This window comes from Andrographis paniculata, unplaced genomic scaffold (assembly GCF_009805555.1).
Source record: "Andrographis paniculata isolate CXL003 unplaced genomic scaffold, ASM980555v1 Contig82END, whole genome shotgun sequence".
Classification (NCBI taxonomy): Eukaryota; Viridiplantae; Streptophyta; class Magnoliopsida; order Lamiales; family Acanthaceae; genus Andrographis; species Andrographis paniculata.
This window is the reverse complement of record NW_026137620.1, coordinates 567,682-592,544: the sequence shown is the minus strand read 5'-3', so window position 1 is coordinate 592,544 and position 24,863 is coordinate 567,682. Positions and strand designations below refer to the sequence as shown.

Here is a 24,863-nt window from a genome sequence, read left to right as displayed (position 1 = left end):
ACATGAATACTAGAATTTTAGAACTGTAATTATATTGCAAGCCTATATAAGTAGTGCCCATATTCAACTAGAATGAAAGTTTTATTGACCTTCGATTTAGTTGCAAGAAATTACTTACTGGCAAAACGGAGCAACTTTGAGATCCTCCTTTGATGAGTTTTACATTCTTGAGGACAAACCTCACTGAGGCTTCCCAGTTTAACTTCATATTTATCATCAAGAAGTATGTTGCTGGCTTGGACATCCTTCACTAATACAAACAATAAAATTTCAATTTCCCGAAATGAGAATAAAGTAGGGTCCAAAAATAAAAAAAGCTAAAATACAAATAGCATAGACAACTTAATTAAAGAATACACATAATCTAAGAGTGAGATCATGTACAAATCTAAGCTCACAGTTCCTGGATTTGCTCTTCAGTATCTTTGCACCTATTTTGTGACATCCCTGGGGTTTTTCTATATATACATTATGTAACCTTCACCCATGTACCATTCAAGGATTTAAAGACAAAAATTGGATTTATCAACCCCACATAATAAAGACAACGCTTAAACATGGCCAATTTTAAATAAAATTACAACTAATATATAAATAAGTTTTTAACAAAAATTACTGGGCAATTAATTTGCAGGTAAGCATATTTTTCTCAATATAGGTACAACTATGCGTTGGATAAAGTATTTTTGGTGCTTGATACCAATATTCAGATCTTGTTATAAAAAATATGTTGCATATTTACGACTTCTGGTGTTATGCTGATCTCTTAAATGACACTGAATATCTATGCACGTGTGCAATCACAATCCAAACCAAGACTAAATATTCTATAAACACAAGTTGAATGATATATGTAGGACCTAAATCAATAATATAGTCTAAAAACATGTATTAAATCAACAATGTCGAGCAATGTAAAGGAATAGAAACTGCCCGGGTTCCACTTATTCTTGTAAGAGTTGGGCCATCAAAATTTTAATAGACACCTAATAGATATCCTAATATATAGAACAGATGAAAAGATTCACATGCTAGAGAAATTACAGAATAGCATAAGCAAAATTTTCAGCATCGACTACAAAGTGAGTTAAGTGACTTCAAATATATTATTTTTATCAAATAGAAAACTTCATATTAGCAAGTATAGACACCATAGGAGCGACGAAAATAAATCTAAACCTATCACATATATTTATGGTCGCTCATCGCATCAACCCAAAAATGGATCCGTAAAATAAATACTTAATTTCCAAATCTCATAGACTGTAGTACAAGGAAATGAAGAGTATAAAATCAACAAAAGCTAAACATATATATTATATATAAATGGTTGGTTAAGGAAGAGAACGAATGATGACTTGCTTGTGATGTAGCAACACACCTAAAAACTCGATCTGCAACAATGTATAAGGTAAAATAAAAATAAAATAAAATAAAATAAAAAAGATTAAAAGAAAAATTAATGTAAAAATATACAACCAAATCTCAATGCATAGGATATTAAACATTAGTTTGGAAAATACACTTACCCAAATGCCTCGTTGATATGCTCACCTGATTAATGTAAGCTGCCCCTAATAGAATTCTGCATTCAAAATGGAATAGTACAAAATTAGTACTTGAACTCATATGGAATTAGTACTTGTTGCATACAAAACCAAGGGCATGACGTACAGAACATTAAGCCTACTTCATCAAGAATTGTATAATCCCACGCTTCTTCCATTGTAAATGCAATCTCCACACAAGAATTTTATTTCTGCACAGTATAATATGTTTATAAAAGCACGCCCTTTGTCCCATAATGAAGCCATTAGTGGATTAATAGAAAACAAATACCAACAACTGGAAGTAAATCAATCAATACAGTTGGAGATACATACATTCAGTTAGTGTCATAATGAAAAGTCCAAAATTGCTTAATGATTGTGCATATATAATCAAAATTTATAATGAGATCATGTTTACAGGATAAACGAACCAAGCAAGTGTTTTTGGCTCAATACATAATGGAAGATATGTAACTTTTTCCATTCTTTATTTTAGAACAACTAAAAATTCAATCTCGTTGCAATTTTGAGACAACAAATATTGTCGAACATAAGCACCAAAGCATACAACCAGTTCAACCGCAAATCATTTAGTGTTATTTGCCACTGATTACATACATAAGATGTTTAACTTGCAAATTCTAAATTCTAAATAGTAAAAACCAATAAACCAAATGAGAAAAAATAGCAGAAAATAGTTTTATGGAACCAAAGAGAACAAATCAAACCTTTTGCCTATTTGTCTATTCTTTTTTGCTTTTGGTGAATTATTGGTGCAAAATGCAATAACCGGTATGATAACTGACTTGCGACGTGCTTACGCCATCACGGGCGCCCGGGTAAGAATTTCCGTGAAGGGATTGGCGCGAACCAGAGTGAGATTTCCGAACTCCAGGGGAACCAGACTGAGACGCCAAAAGCATCTGTGTTAATCTATGTTTTTGTTGTGACTTAGTTGTAGATCATTTCTATAGATATTGAAATAAAAAAATCAATACCTGTCATATCTCGATTTTCCTTCTTAGTTCCATTGTCTTCATGGTGAACCTCTTCAACTATTACTGCCCTTTTGAAGAACATTCATAATATTTGTTCTGCTTCAATAATGCGGCTTCTTTAGATTTACCCAAAAGGGGAAAAAATGAATATATAGCACTTCTCTTGTACATTTGTGCAAACTCTAACAGCTTACCTGTTCTTTGGCATTATTCCAAAGAGTAGAAGATATTGAGATGGATAAAAACTGGTCCGAACAGCTTACCGGTCCGGAACAGAATTGAGATGGATAAAAACTGGTCCGAACACTTTCTTCCATATTTCGCCAGGTTGAAATTTGAGTAGAAGATCCTCTCCTGCATAATGATATGTGACAAATATCTGGTACGAAAATCAGATTGCATCCACAGAAAGTTTTTGGTAAAAATCACGAGAGAGGAAGTCAGCTTCAACAGCCGACAGGTGCTTACCGCAAGGGTGGTCGGGTTCACATGAGAGGTCAAGTCTTGTTTCAAAGGTCCTCCATTTCGATATTCATTGCTCGGCGCAATTTGCCAGAACCCCACCGGTGGATCAGAGCTTATCCACCCATGCACCTTATTATCTTTGTTCTCAATTGAGTAATGGTATTTGTCATCCACCTGCACATGAAAAAGATCAACGAAGAAGACAAGTTAAAGGTATAAAGAAAACACATTCTTCAGCAGTATTTTTAAGGAAGTAGTAATCTCAGTGTACTTCTCCTTTAAATTCCAGGTCGACAGGATCAACAAGAAGCACGGCTTCAGGGTACTCCAGTTCTTGACCTCTAGGAGGCAGTCGATCTTCCGGCCTGGGCATGTATCTTTGCCTGTTATCTGATATTGCCATGTAATGTAACCTGGTAAAACCTACAGTCATCTAAATATCTTGCCTAACCAATTGGAAAATGGAAGGATAACTTGCCGCGATAAAACAACAATGCAATGTTATTGTAGTAAAGAGATTCTTACAGGTCTTTATTGAGCATGCACGCGATTCGGGTGGTGCTAAGGTTGAAACCAGGGAAGTCTTCCAAATGCTCGAAAATAGCGTAAGAGTAGAATCCTGGGGAGCCATGAAGCATCACAAACCTAAAAAATCGACATGGTAAGATTTCGTCCTTTGATCCGAATGGACAAACTAAACTAGGTAAGGTAGATAGAACCTTCTGTCTATTCGCAAAGGAGATTGCTTTCCTTCAGGTGAAGGATCCCATGTTCTTGTGAATGAAAGTTCTACTTGCTCCTCATTTTCAACAATTACTTTCACACTTGTTCCTTCAATCCTACATAGCATAAATTTTCCACCTTGTTATGCCATATTTCTGTATTAAATATTCAAATTTCAACATTGTTAGAATTTAATATACATTATATTTAAAAGTATACACGTTTATTAAGTAGCATCTAACCATTAGTACATTCCAAAGGGTTTATGCAATTAATGCAGAGACAGTTCCAAAATGTTGATGAATTCAAGTTCTGTTACTTCACCGCTTGGTTTTGGTTTGACATCATTTATCAAACTATTTTCTAAATTTCTACCAAATAATCAAACAAAACACCTGTTTTTTTTTATTAACAGAGTGTTCGCGTGGATAATCTTCTTTAGTAAAACCCATATCATTAAATTACGTAAATGATCTACTGATAATGATACTACTTACCTTGAAGATTCAGCAACGTCGTTAACAACACTACTGCATCTGCTTTCATGACCATAACACTCTCGAAATCTCACGTATTTATGGCACATATGACATAATTCTGTTCGGTTCCAACATACTTCCTGGCATAATAAATGAGAAGCACGTCAGCTTAAGTTAAAGATACCTAAGTTGTTATATCAATTTATTACCTGGTGCTCCAATAAATCAATAGCAGGCAGAGGAAACTCGCAATATTCACATGTCACAATCCTCTGTGGACAATTCTCTCCTTTGGGTACATCTAAAATGTCGCGGTCCATTGTTTCACTGCACAGAGAACAAGACACCTGCAAAGCAATCGAAATCAAGACAAATTAACTTGCAACAGCAATGGATACAAGTGCGATTGTTGGATGAGAAATTGAGAGCCAATAATGTATTTTGTACATTTGTTCAGCCTTAAGGATGAGTTCATGTTGTGTCTTTTTTCTTTTTTTCTTCCTACTTTTTGAAATATAACAATTATTTCACACATTTCACTATGGAGACCATGTTTTCCCACATTAGAAGTTGAACAAATACTTGCACTGTAATGACGTTTGTTATCTAGTTGTATGCATTTTCAGAGGCATCAGTGAATGCTCTTAGTAAAATTCACAGTAAACAACCACTTTGTCTTAGGGTTTGTTCACTTTCAGAAAATACTACACAAAACACTATGCAATTTAATTAATAAGAAGGAATTAATCTACCAACTTCAAATCGTATTAACCTAAAACCTAATTTAAACAGAGTTGAGTAAGGAAAAACCAAAAACAAAGCCAGACAAATTTCAACAGGGCAAATAAACCAGGATCAACTGATTGAATCATGGAGGAAGATAATCAAACCATCGATCCACAAATGTGACAAAAAGAGAAAGCAAAAATTATGCATATAAGGACGAAAAGTAACCGAGATGCATCGGAAATTAATTAACGTGTCTTGTTTCTCTCGTCGAACAGAAGGATTCTTCTTACAGAAACAGAGGAAATCGAGCAGCTGGTTGGTGGTAATCACATGGAAGCTTGGATTCCCAAACCGCATCCGACGAAGCGGTGCCGTGGAATGCGCTGCGCCAATTGCATATCTCCGGCAGCGTTAGGTAGCGGAACACAGATCCTCCGGTATGTCCCCTGGCCCCTGTTTGGTTTGAGGGTTTAGGAAGAAAGGGGAGGGAAGGGAATTATAAAATTTTGTATGTTTGGTTCAAAAATTTTTAGAGGGGAAGGGATGGGAGGGGAGTTTAGGGTTTAGGGGAGTCAATTTCTTTTATTTTATTTTATTTTTTTATAATTTGGGGGAATTTGAAGGGGAAGGATTTTATAAAAAAAAAATTATTTAATTAACTATTATACTATTTAAATATTTTATTAGAAATTTAATAACATCTTTCAAAATTTTAACATTTATTTATTTTATTTTAAATTATATCAAATAAATATTAATATATATTAAAATTATATTATATATTTTGAAATAATTTTAATTAATTTTTTTAACCAAATTTAATTATAATAATTTTTTAGTAAATTAAAAATTAGTATATAATTATATCTATAATATTAATATTTTACTTTTTTTTATCATGTAATATGAGCATATTATCGTTGATACGAGAATTTAGATAAAATATAATTAGTAAGTAATTAAGAAGTGCACTGGTAAAAATAATTATAGTTTAAAATTAAATAACTAAATAGTTTAATTAATATTAAAAACTATAAATTATAAAATATAAAATATTTAATATTTTTATAATATTATTAGTTTATATAATTTTTGGTATAGTGTTATTATTTATGCGCTAAAACTATTGTTTATCTTTATTGGTAAATTTAATAAATAACTAATGTATAAAGTATTTGATTATTGGATTATTTGTTATTTTAACTAACTATTCGATATTTAAAAATTAGAATAAAACTCCAAACAATTGATGTTGTTAGAATTAAAGCCCCTTGTTAAATATATATATATATACTCCATCCGTTCCGCGAAAATAGTCCAATTTTTTTGGCACGTAGTTTAAGAAATTTTAATTTATATAGTTAATTAGTTTGAATAGTTAATCTAATGTTTGTAATAAAATATTATATTAACTATTTTTTATTTGATGTAATATTGAAGTAAATATTTTGTTACCAATATAAGAATCCCTAGAATATATGAAGTTTCCCTAAAATATATGAAGTTAGGCCCTGTCAACCTATATTTCATCAATTTTATTATCTTATTACTCGTATATATATATGGGAAAAAATTAATTTCAGTCACAATATAACCAAAATTCATCAATTTTGGTCTCAATATAAAAATCTTATCAATTTTGGTCATAATATAACCAAAACTCATCATTTTTTGTCCCAATATAACCAAAACTCATCATTTTCCGTCCCAATATAAATTTTTTATTAATTCTAGTCCCAATATAACAAAAACTCATCATTTTTTGTCCAAATATAATCAAATCTTATCTTTTTTTGTCCCACCGTTAACAAATCGACGGAAAATGCTGACGTGAAAATAAATCAAACCTTATATTTATATTTTTTAAGAAATTGAACAATCTTGTAAGTCCACGTCAGCATTTTCCGTCAGTTTGTTGACAGTGGGACCAAAAAAAATAAGGTTTGATTATATTGGGACAAAAAATGAGTAGTTTTAGTTATATTGGGACTAAAATTAATAAAAAAATTTATATTATGACCAAGAATGATGAGTTTTGGTTATATTGAGACAAAAAAATGATTTTTTCCATATATATATATATATCTATTCTATAAAATATTACATTCAAATTTCATTCTTCCATAAACATACATATAAATCACTAATTTCAATTCAATTTTTTTTACTATTATATAATATTAAAGTATCATAACATTTCCAAAATATATATAAGTGCAGCCTAGAGTTTTAACTTTATTATTTTAAACTTTTTTAGACATGTTTATTTTTTGATTGTATTATTTATAAGATTATTTATGAATCACGTATACACCAAAAATTTTAATTAGTAATAATCTTAAATGTAATACAGAACGTAAAAGAAAAAGGTATTGAAACTTTGTTTTATTTTATTTTTTTATCATAAATAAATAAAATTAATGAATGGATAGATGTAGATAATACAATGGTTTGCAAATAAAATCATGACACGTAAATGATAATTAATTGATGAAGCCAAGGGTGAATATAAAATTGGGAATAATATACTAATATTTAATTTAATAAAAGGGAAAAAGGAGAGAAAGATGTGTGTTTTTATTGCAACGTAGTTATCTTTATGTGACATCATCAAACCTGATTTTTGTTATCTCATAAATCAACACGTAAATGTGACATTATTAATTTAATCAAATAAATCCATATATATATATATTGCATAAAACAAAATTCACATATAATATATATATTTATACATATACATGCATAAAATCTTGTTTGTTTATTTATTTATCACACAATTGAATCCCATTTTTAGCGGCCCATAATAATAATAATAATAATAATAATAAGGATAAATTGCTATAAGGTTTGTTTCTTTAACCTCAAATTTCAAGTGTTTTTTCAAAAGTATAACTTCTTTGTTCTATAAATATAGTATTAATTGAGTTGAATACGAGATTCAAGGAATATTCATATTATATTGATACTGGGTAAAAAATTAATAGGTAAATAAAAAATGCAAAAAATTTGAATAGTAAATACTCAATTTAAGACGAAATGTGTAGTTGTATACGCAATTTAAAGATCTCCTTAATTTCTATGACTTAGTATCAAAATAGAAGGTAATATTATTTGAACATGTACGTTACAATTTTTTTACAATGACATAGCAAGACTATTATGCCATTTGTTTCGATTTTTCCTTCAAAATTTCCGATGGCTACCAAACTAATGTGCGTATTATCTTGGCGAGGATTTGCAAAAAGTTTACTTATGTGTAAATTAAAGCGGTGAATATCTCGATAAGAAAAAATAACTCTCAAATTTTTTTTAAGCATTAAATTTTTTTGAATACAATGAATTCATTCTCGTGTGTGTGTGTGTTTTTTTTTTTTCACTTTTTTTTACTATTTAATTTTTAAATTTCTTTTAAGATATCATATTTAATTATTATTTTCCTATAAAATGGAGAAAATAAATATATATATATATCCAAATACATTCGTAAAAATCGTTTACTTTGAGAAAGAGCTATCTTTTTCTAAATATTTATATATATATATAAGTTTTCCATTTCATTAAAGCAAAAATAAATAAATAAATAAAGTGAGCACCATTATTATTGGATTAGGTAATTGATTGGTCCCGTTAATCTATGCTTTTCAAACCATATTTAATGTGAATTTTTTTTAATTAAATCATAAAGATTAAAATATATCAAGATAAATAAACCCCCATAATCATGTTCCAACTAATTATATTATTTATTTGAAAATGAAGATTTTTATATAAACTAAAAAATATTATTTTAATATAAAAATAAAATATAAATATTATAAAATTTTAATAAAATATAAAAATAATAAAATTATTTACTATAAATCAATGATATACTATAATATATATGTTATAAATTCCATATAAAAATATATTGACAAAGAAGAGGCCAAAAAAAAATAATAAAATTAAAAAAAAAATCTCATAACAAAATATAGTCTTTTGTGTTTTAGTATATATTCATAATATATTTTATATTTTATTTATTATGTAAAATTCTTGTGTTAAAATTAAAATATTCACAAAATATTTTTTTTCGTCCAAAGTTAATGTTTGATTATAAACATATAAATGATTATAAAATTTCAAAATAAATAAAAGAGGTAAAATATAATAAATAACCTTATTTTAATAAAATAAATAAATAAATAATTGATAATTCTTCATTTTATATATATTTTTTAAAAAAACTAGGCAACAACTCATCTAAAAAAAATATTAAATAAATGATTAATAAATTATTTATTTTATTAAAAAAATATATTTTTAAGATATATATTTTTTATAAAACTCATCATTTTATAGGGAGATTAGCAAATCAGCTCTGGCTAACAATCTGGCCTCACTGGTTCAACAATCTTACAAAACTCGAAATCGAATGCCGAAACCGAGGTCGAGGCTGGAATCGAGGAGGTTCTTCGAGCTACAGATTAAGAAGAAGGTGAAGCAATAATATAGGGATGGGAAGTTTCACGATCTCATGTCGAATGTAATCGCCGATCCGAATACTCTAAAGGATGCTTACGATTGTCTCCGAGCATCTTCGAATGTCGATTTGTCGTCTGATAGCAATCCATTGTCGTTCTAGTTAATGGCGGAGGAGTTAGCCGACAGGAGCTTCGACGTTTCCGAAAATACATATACGATATCGAGCCGAGGCGCGAAAGTAAAGAAGTCGAAGCTCGTTCTTCCGGGATTGAAATTACGGGTTGTTCAAGAAGCTATTAGGATCGTTTTGGAGGTCGTTTCCGGGCCACATTTCTCGAAGATTTCGCATGGGTTTCGAAGCGGAAGGAGTCGAGTGTCGGCGTTGAAGTATATTCGGAGGGAGATTTCCGACCCCGATTGGTGGTTTACGGTTCTTGTTTGTAAGAAGCTCGACGAGCCTATCCTTCGTAGGATCGAATCGTTGATGGAGGAAAAGGTCGACGACTTAAATTTATTTGGGATGATTTGGAAGATGTTCGACGCTGGAGTTTTGAATGTCGAGTTCGGTTCGTTGGCAAAAGGATGCGGACTTCCGCAAGAAGGGGCGCTCTCGCCGATACTCATGAACATATACCTCGATCTTTTCGATCGAGAGGTGTATCGATTATCGATGCGGTATACGATATGCGCGCCGTGCGAGAACACGTCGCAGTCGAAGCTCTGCGGCGTTTTTCGAAGGCAGGTAAATGGGAACGATCGCTAGAAAATCCCGAGCACGAGAGTCCAGTGTTGTCGATTCATGGACGAGTTTTTCTTCGCCGTGATGGGTTCGAAGGAAGTAGCGGTTGATTTCAAATCCGACGTAACAAATTTCTTGAAGAACTCTCTCAATGTGGATATCGACGAGGGTGATTGAACGATGTTTTGGCGTCGAATGACCCACACGGCGTTCGATTTCTCGGATTGTGTATCAGAAGGCGCCCGAGAGAGAATGACGGCGGCGGCGTTCGAGCCGTACATAAATTGCGGGACAAAGTCCAGATCTTCGCCGAACAAAAACGCGAGTCGTGGATCGAAGGGGAGTTTCAAATCAGGCGGAAATGGTTGGCTCATGGCTTGAAGAAGGTTAAAGAATCGGAGATCGAACAGTTAGCGGACCCAGACTCGACTCTTTATCGAATTTCCGGTCACCGGAAACTCGGGATGAAAACCGATCACTGGTACAAACTCCTGCTCAAGATATGGCGTAATTTATGTTTTTATTTAGAATCAAACATGCAAACTTTATATTATACAAGGGGTTTTATGCAATAAAGAAAATACAAAGTGTTTTATGGACAACGTCTAATTCCATTTCGGAATTTTATATTATACTATTATAGAATAGATGAATATATTATTCAGTCTACATATTTGCCATATACTAATATTTATTTTAAATTTTTTTAGATATATACGAGAGGGAGCGGCCGGAGGATCGGACTACCGAAAAATAAAAAGGAGTAATTCCGTTAGATATACATTTGATTTGGGTGGGTCGTTAATTAAAATAATCTTACAGGCTGGGGTGGGTCCCGTCCTACGTGGAGGCCGTTGAAGTCATCCTTAAAAATTCAAATATATAAAATACTATACTACTCCTACATACTCCATTTTTAGGTAATAATAATGGCAACACAGCTCTGTCTTAACTGTCATGTTTCTTAATGATGTTGAGGATTTATCTGTACGAGAATGATAAATTGATAATAGACCAGATCAGACCAGACCGACCTAACCAAACCTCAATTTTTTTATTATTACTATTAATCAATTAATTGATTGTAATTTAAAATTAATTTGAAATAAAATGTATTTGATTTTAATTCTTGTTTAAATAGTATTTTGATATGATATATATTTTTAAAATAAATAGTAATTTTTTATTAAAAATTATATAAAATAATTAGTGTTATTTTAGTTCAAAATTACAATAGAACAAACTCTAAATATTTATAAAACTATATTAATAGCTATAAAGCCAAAGGAAACAAAACCGAAATATAAAATTGAATTTCGAATATCGCAAGCAATACGATCATTTACAATCCATCGTTACAAAATTATAAGTTTACAAGATCGAAAATTATACGAGTTTTGGTACCATACTATTAATTTTTGTTAAAATATCCTAAAATTTACTGTAATAAATTGATTATCTCTATATACATATATAGTATAAAATTTTGTAAAATCTAAAAAATATTGAGATCCCACAGCAGAATTTTGGAGCAACCCCTCCCTTCAGCTTCGATTCTTCTTCAAGAACTCCTCTTAAGAGTTTGCTTTTATACCATCACCATCCACCTCACTTTATCTCTCTGCCACAAAGATAGTTATTCTAATTTTTAATTAATTTTTATTCTCATACTCCCTCCGTCCCGCGAGTTTTAGTCGTGTTTCTTATTTGATGCAATATTGAAATAAAAATTGAAATATTTTTTATTTTATTTAAATTTAACGTTTTATTTTAAAAAAAATACTATTATATTGATTGTAAATTATCCAATTAGATAAAAAAAAAATTAATGAGAATAATTATTTGATTTGAAGTAAATATTTAACAAAAATTCAATAAATATAAATGTAAACATATAGCTTAGTATTCAAAGGCTACTACAATTAATGCTACTACCAATAGCAGAGCAAATTAAATTAAATTTCAAATTTTGAATTAAAATAATTATTTAATTTGATGTAATATATATATTAAAATAATATTTTGAATATAAAATTAAATTTTATTATAATATAATAAATGAAAGTGTATATATTTGATTTAATATTTTTTTGTTTTAGTAAAACATTTTAAGAATAGAAAACTAAAATAAATCTCACAAACAAACACGCCCTTAATATTAATAAGTAATTTTAATTTACAAAATAGTATCCGGGCTTTATAGAATAACCATTCTAATAATTGCATTAATAAATGACGTACTTAATTAGTTGTTACGTATCAAAAACCTACGAAATTTTATTCCAAATTTTTCTGATAATTAAGTTACGTGTTTATTTGTCACATATATATTTTTTATTTTATGTTATTATAGCCAATAAAAATATTATTTTATTATATTTTATATTTATTTTAGTTATTTTAAATTTTAAAAACTTCATAGATATTTTTTTATCTCTCTCTAAATAAAACTCTCGGTGCAGGCAGCCGACAATACAAATATTTGTAATAAACTAATAAAAATGATTAAAAAAGAAAAAAACTAAGAATGTTTTTTTGGTACACATGAGTCTACTCAATTTATTATTTGTTAGAGTTTCGATTGTTTCATATTAGAATATTTTTCACTTTGTTTGCAATATGACGCTTTTGTAAATATTTTATTTTTTATATTTTTTTTATATTATTAATAAAATTTAGCTGATTCCGGCGAGGAACTCCTCGCCGATGCGCACTTCATTCCCTCGACAATGGTTGGAGAAATCGGCGGCGACAAAATCCTAGCTTATGTCCGCGCAACTCCGAATCCCATCGCGACTATCAGGTCGCGGGAAACCGTTGTAAGCAAATCTCCGTCGTCCCCGCGCGTGGTCTCGTTCTCCAGCCGCGGTCCGCGCTATCGAACCTCCGAGATTCTCAAGCCGGACGTGAATGCGCCCGGAGTCAACATTCTCGCCAGCTGGACCGGCTACGTCTGGCCAACGTCTCTCAACAGCAGTAATCGCGAGGTCGAATTCAACATCATCTCCGGCAGGTCGATGTCGTGCCCTCACGTCAGCGGCTTGGCGACGCTGCTGAAACAGGCCCACCCTGAGTGGTCGCTGGCGGCGATCAAATCAGCATTGATGACCACGCGTACAACGTTGACAACAACGGGAATAATTTAACAGACCTCGCCACCGGGGACGTGTCCAATCCATCCTCGGGCCACATCGATCCAAACCGAGCAACGGATCCCGGCCTGATCTACGACATCGATACCCAAAACTACGTCGCGTTTTTGTGCAGCATCGGGTACAATGTGCGGCAAATTACGGCATTCACGAAAGATTCGTCGATCGTGGATTGCAACGCAGTCGGGCTGAAAACTCTGGGGGATTTGAACTACCCGTCGCTCTCGGTTGCCTTCTCCGGCTTTAAAAGCGTTGTGAAGTATAAACGAAGCGTAAGAAATGTCGGGAAGGAGGCGAATGCCGTGTACGAGGTGACAGTGCACGCACCGGACAACGTGGAAGTGACTGTGACACCGAGTTAATTAGAGTTCGGCGAGAAGGAAGTTACTCTATCTGGGTCTACAAAGATAAGGATAAATCTAATAAATAAATACAATGGTAATGGTAGTTAAGAAAACATTTCTCTTTCGTATTTGCAAAGCTTTAATCTCTTGGTTCTGTTGGCATGCAGGTGACCCAGGTTGATCTCCAACCCATCGCCACTTAATTTTTAATACGGTTTTCGATTTATATTAAAAAAATATAATATATATGTAAAGTGTTGTACAAAATATATAATATATAATTTATACACTAAAAAATATAATAGTTTAACATAAAATATTACTTCCTCCGTCCCACTTAATTTGTCAACTTTTTCTATATCCGTCCATCCCATATACATTATCTCTTTTCTTTTTGGAAATATAATTATCGACTTTAATCATATTTTAAAATTCATAATTTATAATTTTTTTTATTTTAATTAACTATTCGGTCATTTTAATATACATATAATATTAAGTTTTATATAGGTAAGTTAATTATAAGTGCCGTTAAGCATAATGATTTTGATTTTAATTTTAATATACACATAATATTAAAAAAGAAATTATTTTAATTTTAATATACACATGTGAAATTATATATATGATAAGTTTTATATTAGGTAAGTAGCCGTTAAGCATAATGATTTTGATTTTGATTTTAATATACACATAATATTAAAAAAAAGAAATTATTTTAATTTTAATATACACATGTGAAATTATATATATGGTAAGTTTTATATTAGGTAAGTAGCCGTTAAGCATAATTATTTTGATTTGAATATTAATATACACATAATAATAAAAAAGGAAATTATTTGAATTTTAATATACACATGTGGAATTATATATATGGTAAGTTTTATATTAGGTAAGTAGCCGTTAAGCATAATGATTTTGATTTTAATATTAATATACACATAATATTAAAAAAAAGAAATTATTTGAATTTTAATACACACATGTGAAATTATATATATGGTAAGTTTTATATTAGGTAAGTAGCCGTTAGGGCATACTATTATAAATATTCTTGATTTTGATTTTGTAAACATTATTATAAATTTTTGGGTGTGCAATGCAAATGCAAATGCAAATGCAATGGGGTGGGGTACGAGCAGGGCAGGGCAGGGGGGATTCTTGGGGTGGGGTACGAGCAGGGCAGGGCGGGGGGGATTCTTGGTGGGGCATGGGCATGGGCATGGGCAGGGGCATGGTGTGCTTACAGGAGGGAGGGCGATCCAGAGATCAAGTGCAGTGCTTGGGAGGGAGGGCGATCCAGAGGTCAAGTGCAGTGCTTCGATCTCGATCGATCGATGCAACAGCAGCAAAGCAATCTGGTGAGTTATCTTCCATTTTGCTGGTGCGTTTTTCCCATCTCTGATTCTTTTTCACTATTAATTCATTCTTGAGGTTCTTGGAGGGGAGGGGATGATGGATGACATGTACTTACTGCCCTTCTTTAGATCGATTGTAATACAGACCATATGTCCGTAGATCGATCGATCATGTTGGTGTGTAGTTTAGTTTCTTTGCTAACTTTGAGTTCTTGGAGGGGGGGGGGATGACATGTACATATGTCCGTAGATCGATCGATCAATCGATTAAGTTTTAATATTATTTTGCTTTTTCCTTCCTAATATACAAACTAATATTCATTTTAAATCTTTTTAGATGAATACGAGAGGGAGCGGCCGCATGATCGGGCGACCGAATACATCATAGGGAGTAATTCGTCCCTTTACTTTTACATTTATGCATTTAATTTAATTTAGCATCTTGCATATAGAAATAGATTTATTTTTACGTCCGTCCCGGGACATGCATGCATTAATATTGTTTCTATATTTTATACTAACTTATTTTTAAGTACTTTTTTTTTTGTAGGTAAGGCTTATGTGGAGACGAGGGCATCCGCAAAGATCATTCGATCTCGATTTCAAAATCCAAGGTAAGTGATTTTAATATTATTTTGTGGTTTCCTATACATATATACTAATATCTATTTTAAATCTTTTTAGATGCATACGAGAGGGAGCGGCCGCATGATAGGACGACCGAATACATCATAGGGAGCAATTCGTCCCTTTCCTTTTACATTTATGCATTTAATTTAATTTCGCATCTTGCATATAGAAATAGATTTATTTTTACGTCAGTCCCGGGACATGCATGCATTAATTTTTTTTATATTTTATACTAACTTATTTTTAAGTGCTTTTTTTTTGTAGGTAAAGCTTATGTGGAGACGAGGGCATCCGCAAAGATCCTTCGATCTCGATTTCAAATCCAAGGTAAGTGATTTTAATATTATTTTGTTGTTTCCTATACATATATACTAATATCTATTTTAAATCTTTTTAGATGCATACGAGAGGGAGCGGCCGCATGAACGGCCGAATACATCATAGGGAGCAATTCGTCCCTTTCCTTTTACATTTATGCATTTAATTTAATTTCGCATCTTGCATATAGAAATAGATTTATTTTTACGTCAGTCCCGGGACATGCATGCATTAATTTTGTTTCTATATTTTATACTAACTTATTTTTAAGTGCTTTTTTTTTGTAGGTAAAGCTTATGTGGAGACGAGGGCATCCGCAAAGATCCTTCGATCTCGATTTCAAATCCAAGGTAAGTGATTTTAATATTATTTTGTTGTTTCCTATACATATATACTAATATCTATTTTAAATCTTTTTAGATGCATACGAGAGGGAGCGGCCGCATGATAGGACGACCGAATACATCATAGGGAGCAATTCGTCCCTTTCCTTTTACATTTATGCATTTAATTTAATTTCGCATCTTGCATATAGAAATAGATTTATTTTTACGTCAGTCCCGGGACATGCATGCATTAATTTTTTTCTATATTTTATACTAACTTATTTTTAAGTGCTTTTTTTTTTTGTAGGTAAGGCTTATGTGGAGACGAGGGCATCCGCAAAGATCATTCGATCTCGATTTCAAATCCAAGGTAAGTGATTTTAATATTATTTTGTTGTTTCCTATACATATATACTAATATCTATTTTAAATCTTTTTAGATGCATACGAGAGGGAGCGGCCGCATCAACGGACCATCATAGGGAGCAATTCGTCCCTTTCCTTTTACATTTATGCATTTAATTTAATTTCGCATCTTGCATATAGAAATAGATTTATTTTTACGTCAGTCCCGGGACATGCATGCATTAATTTTGTTTCTATATTTTATACTAACTTATTTTTAAGTGCTTTTTTTTTGTAGGTAAAGCTTATGTGGAGACGAGGGCATCCGCAAAGATCCTTCGATCTCGATTTCAAATCCAAGGTAAGTGATTTTAATATTATTTTGTTGTTTCCTATACATATATACTAATATCTATTTTAAATCTTTTTAGATGCATACGAGAGGGAGCGGCCGCATGATAGGACGACCGAATACATCATAGGGAGCAATTCGTCCCTTTCCTTTTACATTTATGCATTTAATTTAATTTCGCATCTTGCATATAGAAATAGATTTATTTTTACGTCAGTCCCGGGACATGCATGCATTAATTTTGTTTCTATATTTTATACTAACTTATTTTTAAGTGCTTTTTTTTTTGTAGGTAAAGCTTATGTGGAGACGAGGGCATCCGCAAAGATCCTTCGATCTCGATTTCAAATCCAAGGTAAGTGATTTTAATATTATTTTGTTGTTTCCTATACATATATACTAATATCTATTTTAAATCTTTTTAGATGCATACGAGAGGGAGCGGCCGCATGATAGGACGACCGAATACATCATAGGGAGCAATTCGTCCCTTTCCTTTTACATTTATGCATTTAATTTAATTTCGCATCTTGCATATAGAAATAGATTTATTTTTACGTCAGTCCCGGGACATGCATGCATTAATTTTGTTTCTATATTTTATACTAACTTATTTTTAAGTGCTTTTTTTTTGTAGGTAAAGCTTATGTGGAGACGAGGGCATCCGCAAAGATCCTTCGATCTCGATTTCAAATCCAAGGTAAGTGATTTTAATATTATTTTGTTGTTTCCTATACATATATACTAATATCTATTTTAAATCTTTTTAGATGCATACGAGAGGGAGCGGCCGCATGATAGGACGACCGAATACATCATAGGGAGCAATTCGTCCCTTTCCTTTTACATTTATGCATTTAATTTAATTTCGCATCTTGCATATAGAAATAGATTTATTTTTACGTCAGTCCCGGGACATGCATGCATTAATTTTGTTTCTATATTTTATACTAACTTATTTTTAAGTGCTTTTTTTTTGTAGGTAAAGCTTATGTGGAGACGAGGGCATCCGCAAAGATCCTTCGATCTCGATTTCAAATCCAAGGTAAGTGATTTTAATATTATTTTGTTGTTTCCTATACATATATACTAATATCTATTTTAAATCTTTTTAGATGCATACGAGAGGGAGCGGCCGCATGATAGGACGACCGAATACATCATAGGGAGCAATTCGTCCCTTTCCTTTTACATTTATGCATTTAATTTAATTTCGCATCTTGCATATAGAAATAGATTTATTTTTACGTCAGTCCCGGGACATGCATGCATTAATTTTGTTTCTATATTTTATACTAACTTATTTTTAAGTGCTTTTTTTTTGTAGGTAAAGCTTATGTGGAGACGAGGGCATCCGCAAAGATCCTTCGATCTCGATTTCAAATCCAAGGTAAGTGATTTTAATATTATTTTGTTGTTTCCTATACATATATACTAATATCTATTTTAAATCTTTTTAGATGCATACGAGAGGGAGCGGCCGCATGATAGGACGACCGAATACATCATAGGGAGCAATTCGTCCCTTTCCTTTTACATTTATGCATTTAATTTAATTTCGCATCTTGCATATAGAAATAGATTTACTTTTACGTCAGTCCCGGGACATGCATGCATTAATTTTGTTTCTATATTTTATACTAACTTATTTTTAAGTGCTTTTTTTTTGTAGGTAAAGCTTATGTGGAGACGAGGGCATCCGCAAAGATCCTTCGATCTCGATTTCAAATCCAAGGTAAGTGATTTTAATATTATTTTGTTGTTTCCTATACATATATACTAATATCTATTTTAAATCTTTTTAGATGCATACGAGAGGGAGCGGCCGCCTGAACGGACCATCATAGGGAGCAATTCGTCCCTTTCCTTTTACATTTATGCATTTAATTTAATTTCGCATCTTGCATATAGAAATAGATTTATTTTTACGTCAGTCCCGGGACATGCATGCATTAATTTTGTTTCTATATTTTATACTAACTTATTTTTAAGTGCTTTTTTTTTGTAGGTAAAGCTTATGTGGAGACGAGGGCATCCGCAAAGATCCTTCGATCTCGATTTCAAATCCAAGGTAAGTGATTTTAATATTATTTTGTTGTTTCCTATACATATATACTAATATCTATTTTAAATCTTTTTAGATGCATACGAGAGGGAGCGGCCGCATGATAGGACGACCGAATACATCATAGGGAGCAATTCGTCCCTTTCCTTTTACATTTATGCATTTAATTTAATTTCGCATCTTGCATATAGAAATAGATTTATTTTTACGTCAGTCCCGGGACATGCATGCATTAATTTTGTTTCTATATTTTATACTAACTTATTTTTAAGTGCTTTTTTTTTTTAGGTAAAGCTTATGTGGAGACGAGGGCATCCGCAAAGATCCTTCGATCTCGATTTCAAATCCAAGGTAAGTGATTTTAATATTATTTTGTTGTTTCCTATACATATATACTAATATCTATTTTAAATCTTTTTAGATGCATACGAGAGGGAGCGGCCGCATGATAGGACGACCGAATACATCATAGGGAGCAATTCGTCCCTTTCCTTTTACATTTATGCATTTAATTTAATTTCGCATCTTGCATATAGAAATAGATTTATTTTTACGTCAGTCCCGGGACATGCATGCATTAATTTTTTTTCTATATTTTATACTAACTTATTTTTAAGTGCTTTTTTTTTTGTAGGTAAGGCTTATGTGGAGACGAGGGCATCCGCAAAGATCCTTCGATCTCGATTTCAAATCCAAGGTAAGTGATTTTAATATTATTTTGTTGTTTCCTATACATATATACTAATATCTATTTTAAATCTTTTTAGATGCATACGAGAGGAAGCGGCCGCCTCAACGGACCATCATAGGGAGCAATTCATCCCTTTCCTTTTACATTTATGCATTTAATTTAATTTCGCATCTTGCATATAGAAATAGATTTATTTTTACGTCAGTCCCGGGACATGCATGCATTAATTTTGTTTCTATATTTTATACTAACTTATTTTTAAGTGCTTTTTTTTTGTAGGTAAAGGCTTATGTGGAGACGAGGGCATCCGCAAAGATCCTTCGATCTCGATTTCAAATCCAAGGTAAGTGATTTTAATATTATTTTGTTGTTTCCTATACATATATACTAATATCTATTTTAAATCTTTTTAGATGCATACGAGAGGGAGCGGCCGCATGATAGGACGACCGAATACATCATAGGGAGCAATTCGTCCCTTTCCTTTTACATTTATGCATTTAATTTAATTTCGCATCTTGCATATAGAAATAGATTTATTTTTACGTCAGTCCCGGGACATGCATGCATTAATTTTGTTTCTATATTTTATACTAACTTATTTTTAAGTGCTTTTTTTTTGTAGGTAAAGCTTATGTGGAGACGAGGGCATCCGCAAAGATCCTTCGATCTCGATTTCAAATCCAAGGTAAGTGATTTTAATATTATTTTGTTGTTTCCTATACATATATACTAATATCTATTTTAAATCTTTTTAGATGCATACGAGAGGGAGCGGCCGCATGATAGGACGACCGAATACATCATAGGGAGCAATTCGTCCCTTTCCTTTTACATTTATGCATTTAATTTAATTTCGCATCTTGCATATAGAAATAGATTTATTTTTACGTCAGTCCCGGGACATGCATGCATTAATTTTGTTTCTATATTTTATACTAACTTATTTTTAAGTGCTTTTTTTTTGTAGGTAAAGCTTATGTGGAGACGAGGGCATCCGCAAAGATCCTTCGATCTCGATTTCAAATCCAAGGTAAGTGATTTTAATATTATTTTGTTGTTTCCTATACATATATACTAATATCTATTTTAAATCTTTTTAGATGCATACGAGAGGGAGCGGCCGCATGATAGGACGACCGAATACATCATAGGGAGCAATTCGTCCCTTTCCTTTTACATTTATGCATTTAATTTAATTTCGCATCTTGCATATAGAAATAGATTTATTTTTACGTCAGTCCCGGGACATGCATGCATTAATTTTGTTTCTATATTTTATACTAACTTATTTTTAAGTGCTTTTTTTTTGTAGGTAAAGCTTATGTGGAGACGAGGGCATCCGCAAAGATCCTTCGATCTCGATTTCAAATCCAAGGTAAGTGATTTTAATATTATTTTGTTGTTTCCTATACATATATACTAATATCTATTTTAAATCTTTTTAGATGCATACGAGAGGGAGCGGCCGCATGATAGGACGACCGAATACATCATAGGGAGCAATTCGTCCCTTTCCTTTTACATTTATGCATTTAATTTAATTTCGCATCTTGCATATAGAAATAGATTTATTTTTACGTCAGTCCCGAGACATGCATGCATTAATTTTGTTTCTATATTTTATACTAACTTATTTTTAAGTGCTTTTTTTTTGTAGGTAAAGCTTATGTGGAGACGAGGGCATCCGCAAAGATCCTTCGATCTCGATTTCAAATCCAAGGTAAGTGATTTTAATATTATTTTGTTGTTTCCTATACATATATACTAATATCTATTTTAAATCTTTTTAGATGCATACGAGAGGGAGCGGCCGCATGATAGGACGACCGAATACATCATAGGGAGCAATTCGTCCCTTTCCTTTTACATTTATGCATTTAATTTAATTTCGCATCTTGCATATAGAAATAGATTTACTTTTACGTCAGTCCCGGGACATGCATGCATTAATTTTGTTTCTATATTTTATACTAACTTATTTTTAAGTGCTTTTTTTTTGTAGGTAAAGCTTATGTGGAGACGAGGGCATCCGCAAAGATCCTTCGATCTCGATTTCAAATCCAAGGTAAGTGATTTTAATATTATTTTGTTGTTTCCTATACATATATACTAATATCTATTTTAAATCTTTTTAGATGCATACGAGAGGAAGCGGCCGCCTCAACGGACCATCATAGGGAGCAATTCATCCCTTTCTTTTACATTTATGCATTTAATTTAATTTCGCATCTTGCATATAGAAATAGATTTATTTTTACGTCAGTCCCGGGACATGCATGCATTAATTTTGTTTCTATATTTTATACTAACTTATTTTTAAGTGCTTTTTTTTTGTAGGTAAAGCTTATGTGGAGACGAGGGCATCCGCAAAGATCCTTCGATCTCGATTTCAAATCAAAGGTAAGTGATTTTAATATTATTTTGTTGTTTCCTATACATATATACTAATATCTATTTTAAATGTTTTTAGATGCATACGAGAGGAAGCGGCCGCATGATAGGACGACCGAATACATCATAGGGAGCAATTCGTCCCTTTCCTTTTACATTTATGCATTTAATTTAATTTCGCATCTTGCATATAGAAATAGATTTATTTTTACGTCAGTCCCGGGACATGCATGCATTAATTTTGTTTCTATATTTTATACTAACTTATTTTTAAGTGCTTTTTTTTTTTAGGTAAAGCTTATGTGGAGACGAGGGCATCCGCAAAGATCCTTCGATCTCGATTTCAAATCCAAGGTAAGTGATTTTAATATTATTTTGTTGTTTCCTATACGTATATACTAATATCTATTTTAAATCTTTTTAGATGCATACGAGAGGGAGCGGCCGCATGATAGGACGACCGAATACATCATAGGGATCAATTCGTCCCTTTCCTTTTACATTTATGCATTTAATTTAATTTCGCATCTTGCATATAGAAATAGATTTACTTTTACGTCAGTCCCGGGACATGCATGCATTAATTCTTTTTTTTATATTTTGTACTAACTTATTTTTAAGTATTTTTTTTTTTTGTAGGTAAAGCTTATGTGGAGATGAGGGCATCCCCAAAGATTCTTCAATCTCGATTTCAAATCCAAGGTAAGTGATTTTAATATTATTTTTTTGTTTCCTATACATATATACTAATATCTATTTTGAATCTTTTTAGATGCATACGAGAGGGAGCGGCCGCATGATAGGACGACCGAATACATCATAGGGAGCAATTCGTCCCTTTCCTTTTACATTTATGCATTTAATTTAATTTCGCTTCTTGCATATAGAAATAGATTTATTTTTACGTCGGTCCCGGGACATGCATGCATTAATTTTGTTTCTATATTTTATACTAACTTATTTTTAAGTGCTTTTTTTTTGTAGGTAAGGCTTATGTGGAGACGAGGGCATCCGCAAAGATCCTTCGATCTCGATTTCAAATCCAAGGTAAGTGATTTTAATATTATTTTGTTGTTTCCTATACATATATACTAATATCTATTTTAAATCTTTTTAGATGCATACGAGAGGGAGCGGCCGCATGATAGGACGACCGAATACATCATAGGGAGCAATTCGTCCCTTTCCTTTTACATTTATGCATTTAATTTAATTTCGCATCTTGCATATAGAAATAGATTTATTTTACGTCAGTCCCGGGACATGCATGCATTAATTTTGTTTCTATATTTTATACTAACTTATTTTTAAGTGTTTTTAATTTGTAGGTAAAGCTTATGTGGAGACGAGGGGATCCGCAAAGATCCTTCGATCTCGATTACAAGATCTAGGCTGGTCTGGCCCGGTATTATTAAAATCTGGGCTAGCCTGGCCTGGCCCGGTATTATTAAAATCTGGGCTAGCCTGGCCTGGCCCGGTATATTTTGAAACCGGGCCATGCTTGGGTTTTGGTTGTCAAGCCCAATTCAAAATCAAGCCGGGTCTATCGGGCTTGAATTTTAAAACGGTCTAATCCAGCCCAAAAAATATTACTCTCTCCCTCGCAAAAAATGCACTAATTTTTTGCGTGGCTGAGGGAGTAATACCAGCCTGAAATTTTCACAATTTTTTGTTAAATATGATGTTAACTACTCAAATAATGGTAGCGAGATACCTTAAAATTTGAATCCACCGATATGCTGAAGTCTTTTCCTTAAAATCCGCCGATATGGTGCAATGGTGCAACAATAACCCTTTTCCCAATGCTTTCACATATACCTCCTAGAATTAAGAGATTAAGTAAAAAATACACAAATCATGTTTCCACTGGTCCTTCATATAATTGGTATAATGAAATTGCACAAAGCATTATTATTACAAAATACAATTTATAAAATTTTCTAAACTAAGACTACTTAATACCAGCTTGCAAACAATCTGTTCATATCATCTTTAATGTGCCAGCATAATATAAGGGGAAGAAACAAATGCCCGTGAGAAAATTATTAGCACAACATGACAACTATTTTCAACGTTTTAAATAAAATTTGACCCTTTTGCCTTATGGAAATATGTTCAACAATTAGTGGACAACAAATTAATATTCACACATACATACACATGAATACTAGAATTTTAGAACTGTAATTATATTGCAAGTCTATATAGCTAGTGCCCATATTCAACTAGAATGAAAGTTTTATTAACCATAGATTTAGTTGCAAGAAATTACTTACTGGGCAAACGGATTAACTTTGAGATCATCCTTTGATGAGTTTCACTTTCTTGAGGACAAACCTACTGAGGCTTCCCAACTTAACTTCATATTAATCATCAAGAAGTATGTTGCTGGCTCGGACATCCTTCACTAATCCAAACAATAAAATTTCAATTTCCCGAAATGAGAATAGAGTAGGGTCCAAAAAAAAAGAAGCTGAATTACAAATAGCATAGACAACTTAACTAAAGAATACGCATAATTTTAAAGAGTGAGATCATGTACAAATCTAAGCTCACAGTTCCTCGAGATATTATCTATTGCTCTTCAGTATCTTTGCACCTATTTTGTGACATCCCTAGGGTTTTTCTATATATACATTATGTAACCTTCACCCATGTACCATTCAAGGATTTAAAGACAAAAATTGGATTTATCAACCCCACATAATAAAGACAACGCTTAAACATGGCCAATT

At 32.0% G+C, this 24,863-nt stretch overlaps 2 protein-coding genes and 1 long non-coding RNA gene across 14 annotated transcripts in view; 2 read left to right on the top strand and 1 right to left on the bottom strand.

Annotated features, from left to right (window-relative positions):
* The window catches only part of LOC127241482 (uncharacterized), a 29,814-nt gene that overhangs the window by 1,430 nt on the left and 3,521 nt on the right, over window positions 1–24,863 (bottom strand). Inside the window, exons 1-13 of one of the 12 annotated variants that reach the window (XM_051260554.1) lie at window positions 5,235–5,496; window positions 4,425–4,562; window positions 4,234–4,355; window positions 3,733–3,852; window positions 3,539–3,658; window positions 3,285–3,426; window positions 3,017–3,187; window positions 2,812–2,927; window positions 2,549–2,644; window positions 2,279–2,455; window positions 1,675–1,759; window positions 1,530–1,585; window positions 119–250 (exon numbers count right to left, since the gene is read on the bottom strand). In XM_051260554.1, coding sequence (XP_051116511.1) covers window positions 2,602–2,644; window positions 2,812–2,927; window positions 3,017–3,187; window positions 3,285–3,426; window positions 3,539–3,658; window positions 3,733–3,852; window positions 4,234–4,355; window positions 4,425–4,535 — 945 coding nt within the window. In that variant the 5' untranslated portion in view covers window positions 4,536–4,562; window positions 5,235–5,496 and the 3' untranslated portion in view covers window positions 119–250; window positions 1,530–1,585; window positions 1,675–1,759; window positions 2,279–2,455; window positions 2,549–2,601. Of the gene's footprint in view, window positions 1–118; window positions 251–1,160; window positions 1,395–1,529; window positions 1,586–1,674; window positions 1,760–2,278; window positions 2,456–2,548; window positions 2,928–3,016; window positions 3,188–3,284; window positions 3,427–3,538; window positions 3,659–3,732; window positions 3,892–4,233; window positions 4,360–4,424; window positions 4,563–5,234; window positions 5,499–23,842; window positions 23,950–24,863 lie in introns of those variants that run through there. The other 11 variants (XM_051260553.1, XM_051260560.1, XM_051260562.1 and 8 more) reach the window with 11 other exon arrangements.
* Window positions 12,880–13,849, top strand: LOC127241202 (subtilisin-like protease SBT1.4). The gene is made up of 3 exons (XM_051260132.1): window positions 12,880–13,163; window positions 13,250–13,649; window positions 13,814–13,849. Exons 1-3 carry the CDS (start codon window positions 12,880–12,882, stop codon window positions 13,847–13,849), a joined length of 720 nt encoding a protein of 239 aa, XP_051116089.1.
* Window positions 15,358–22,617, top strand: LOC127241484 (uncharacterized). Its single transcript, XR_007836538.1, has 3 exons — window positions 15,358–15,621; window positions 21,458–22,074; window positions 22,420–22,617. It is a non-coding gene; the product is annotated as an uncharacterized LOC127241484 (long non-coding RNA).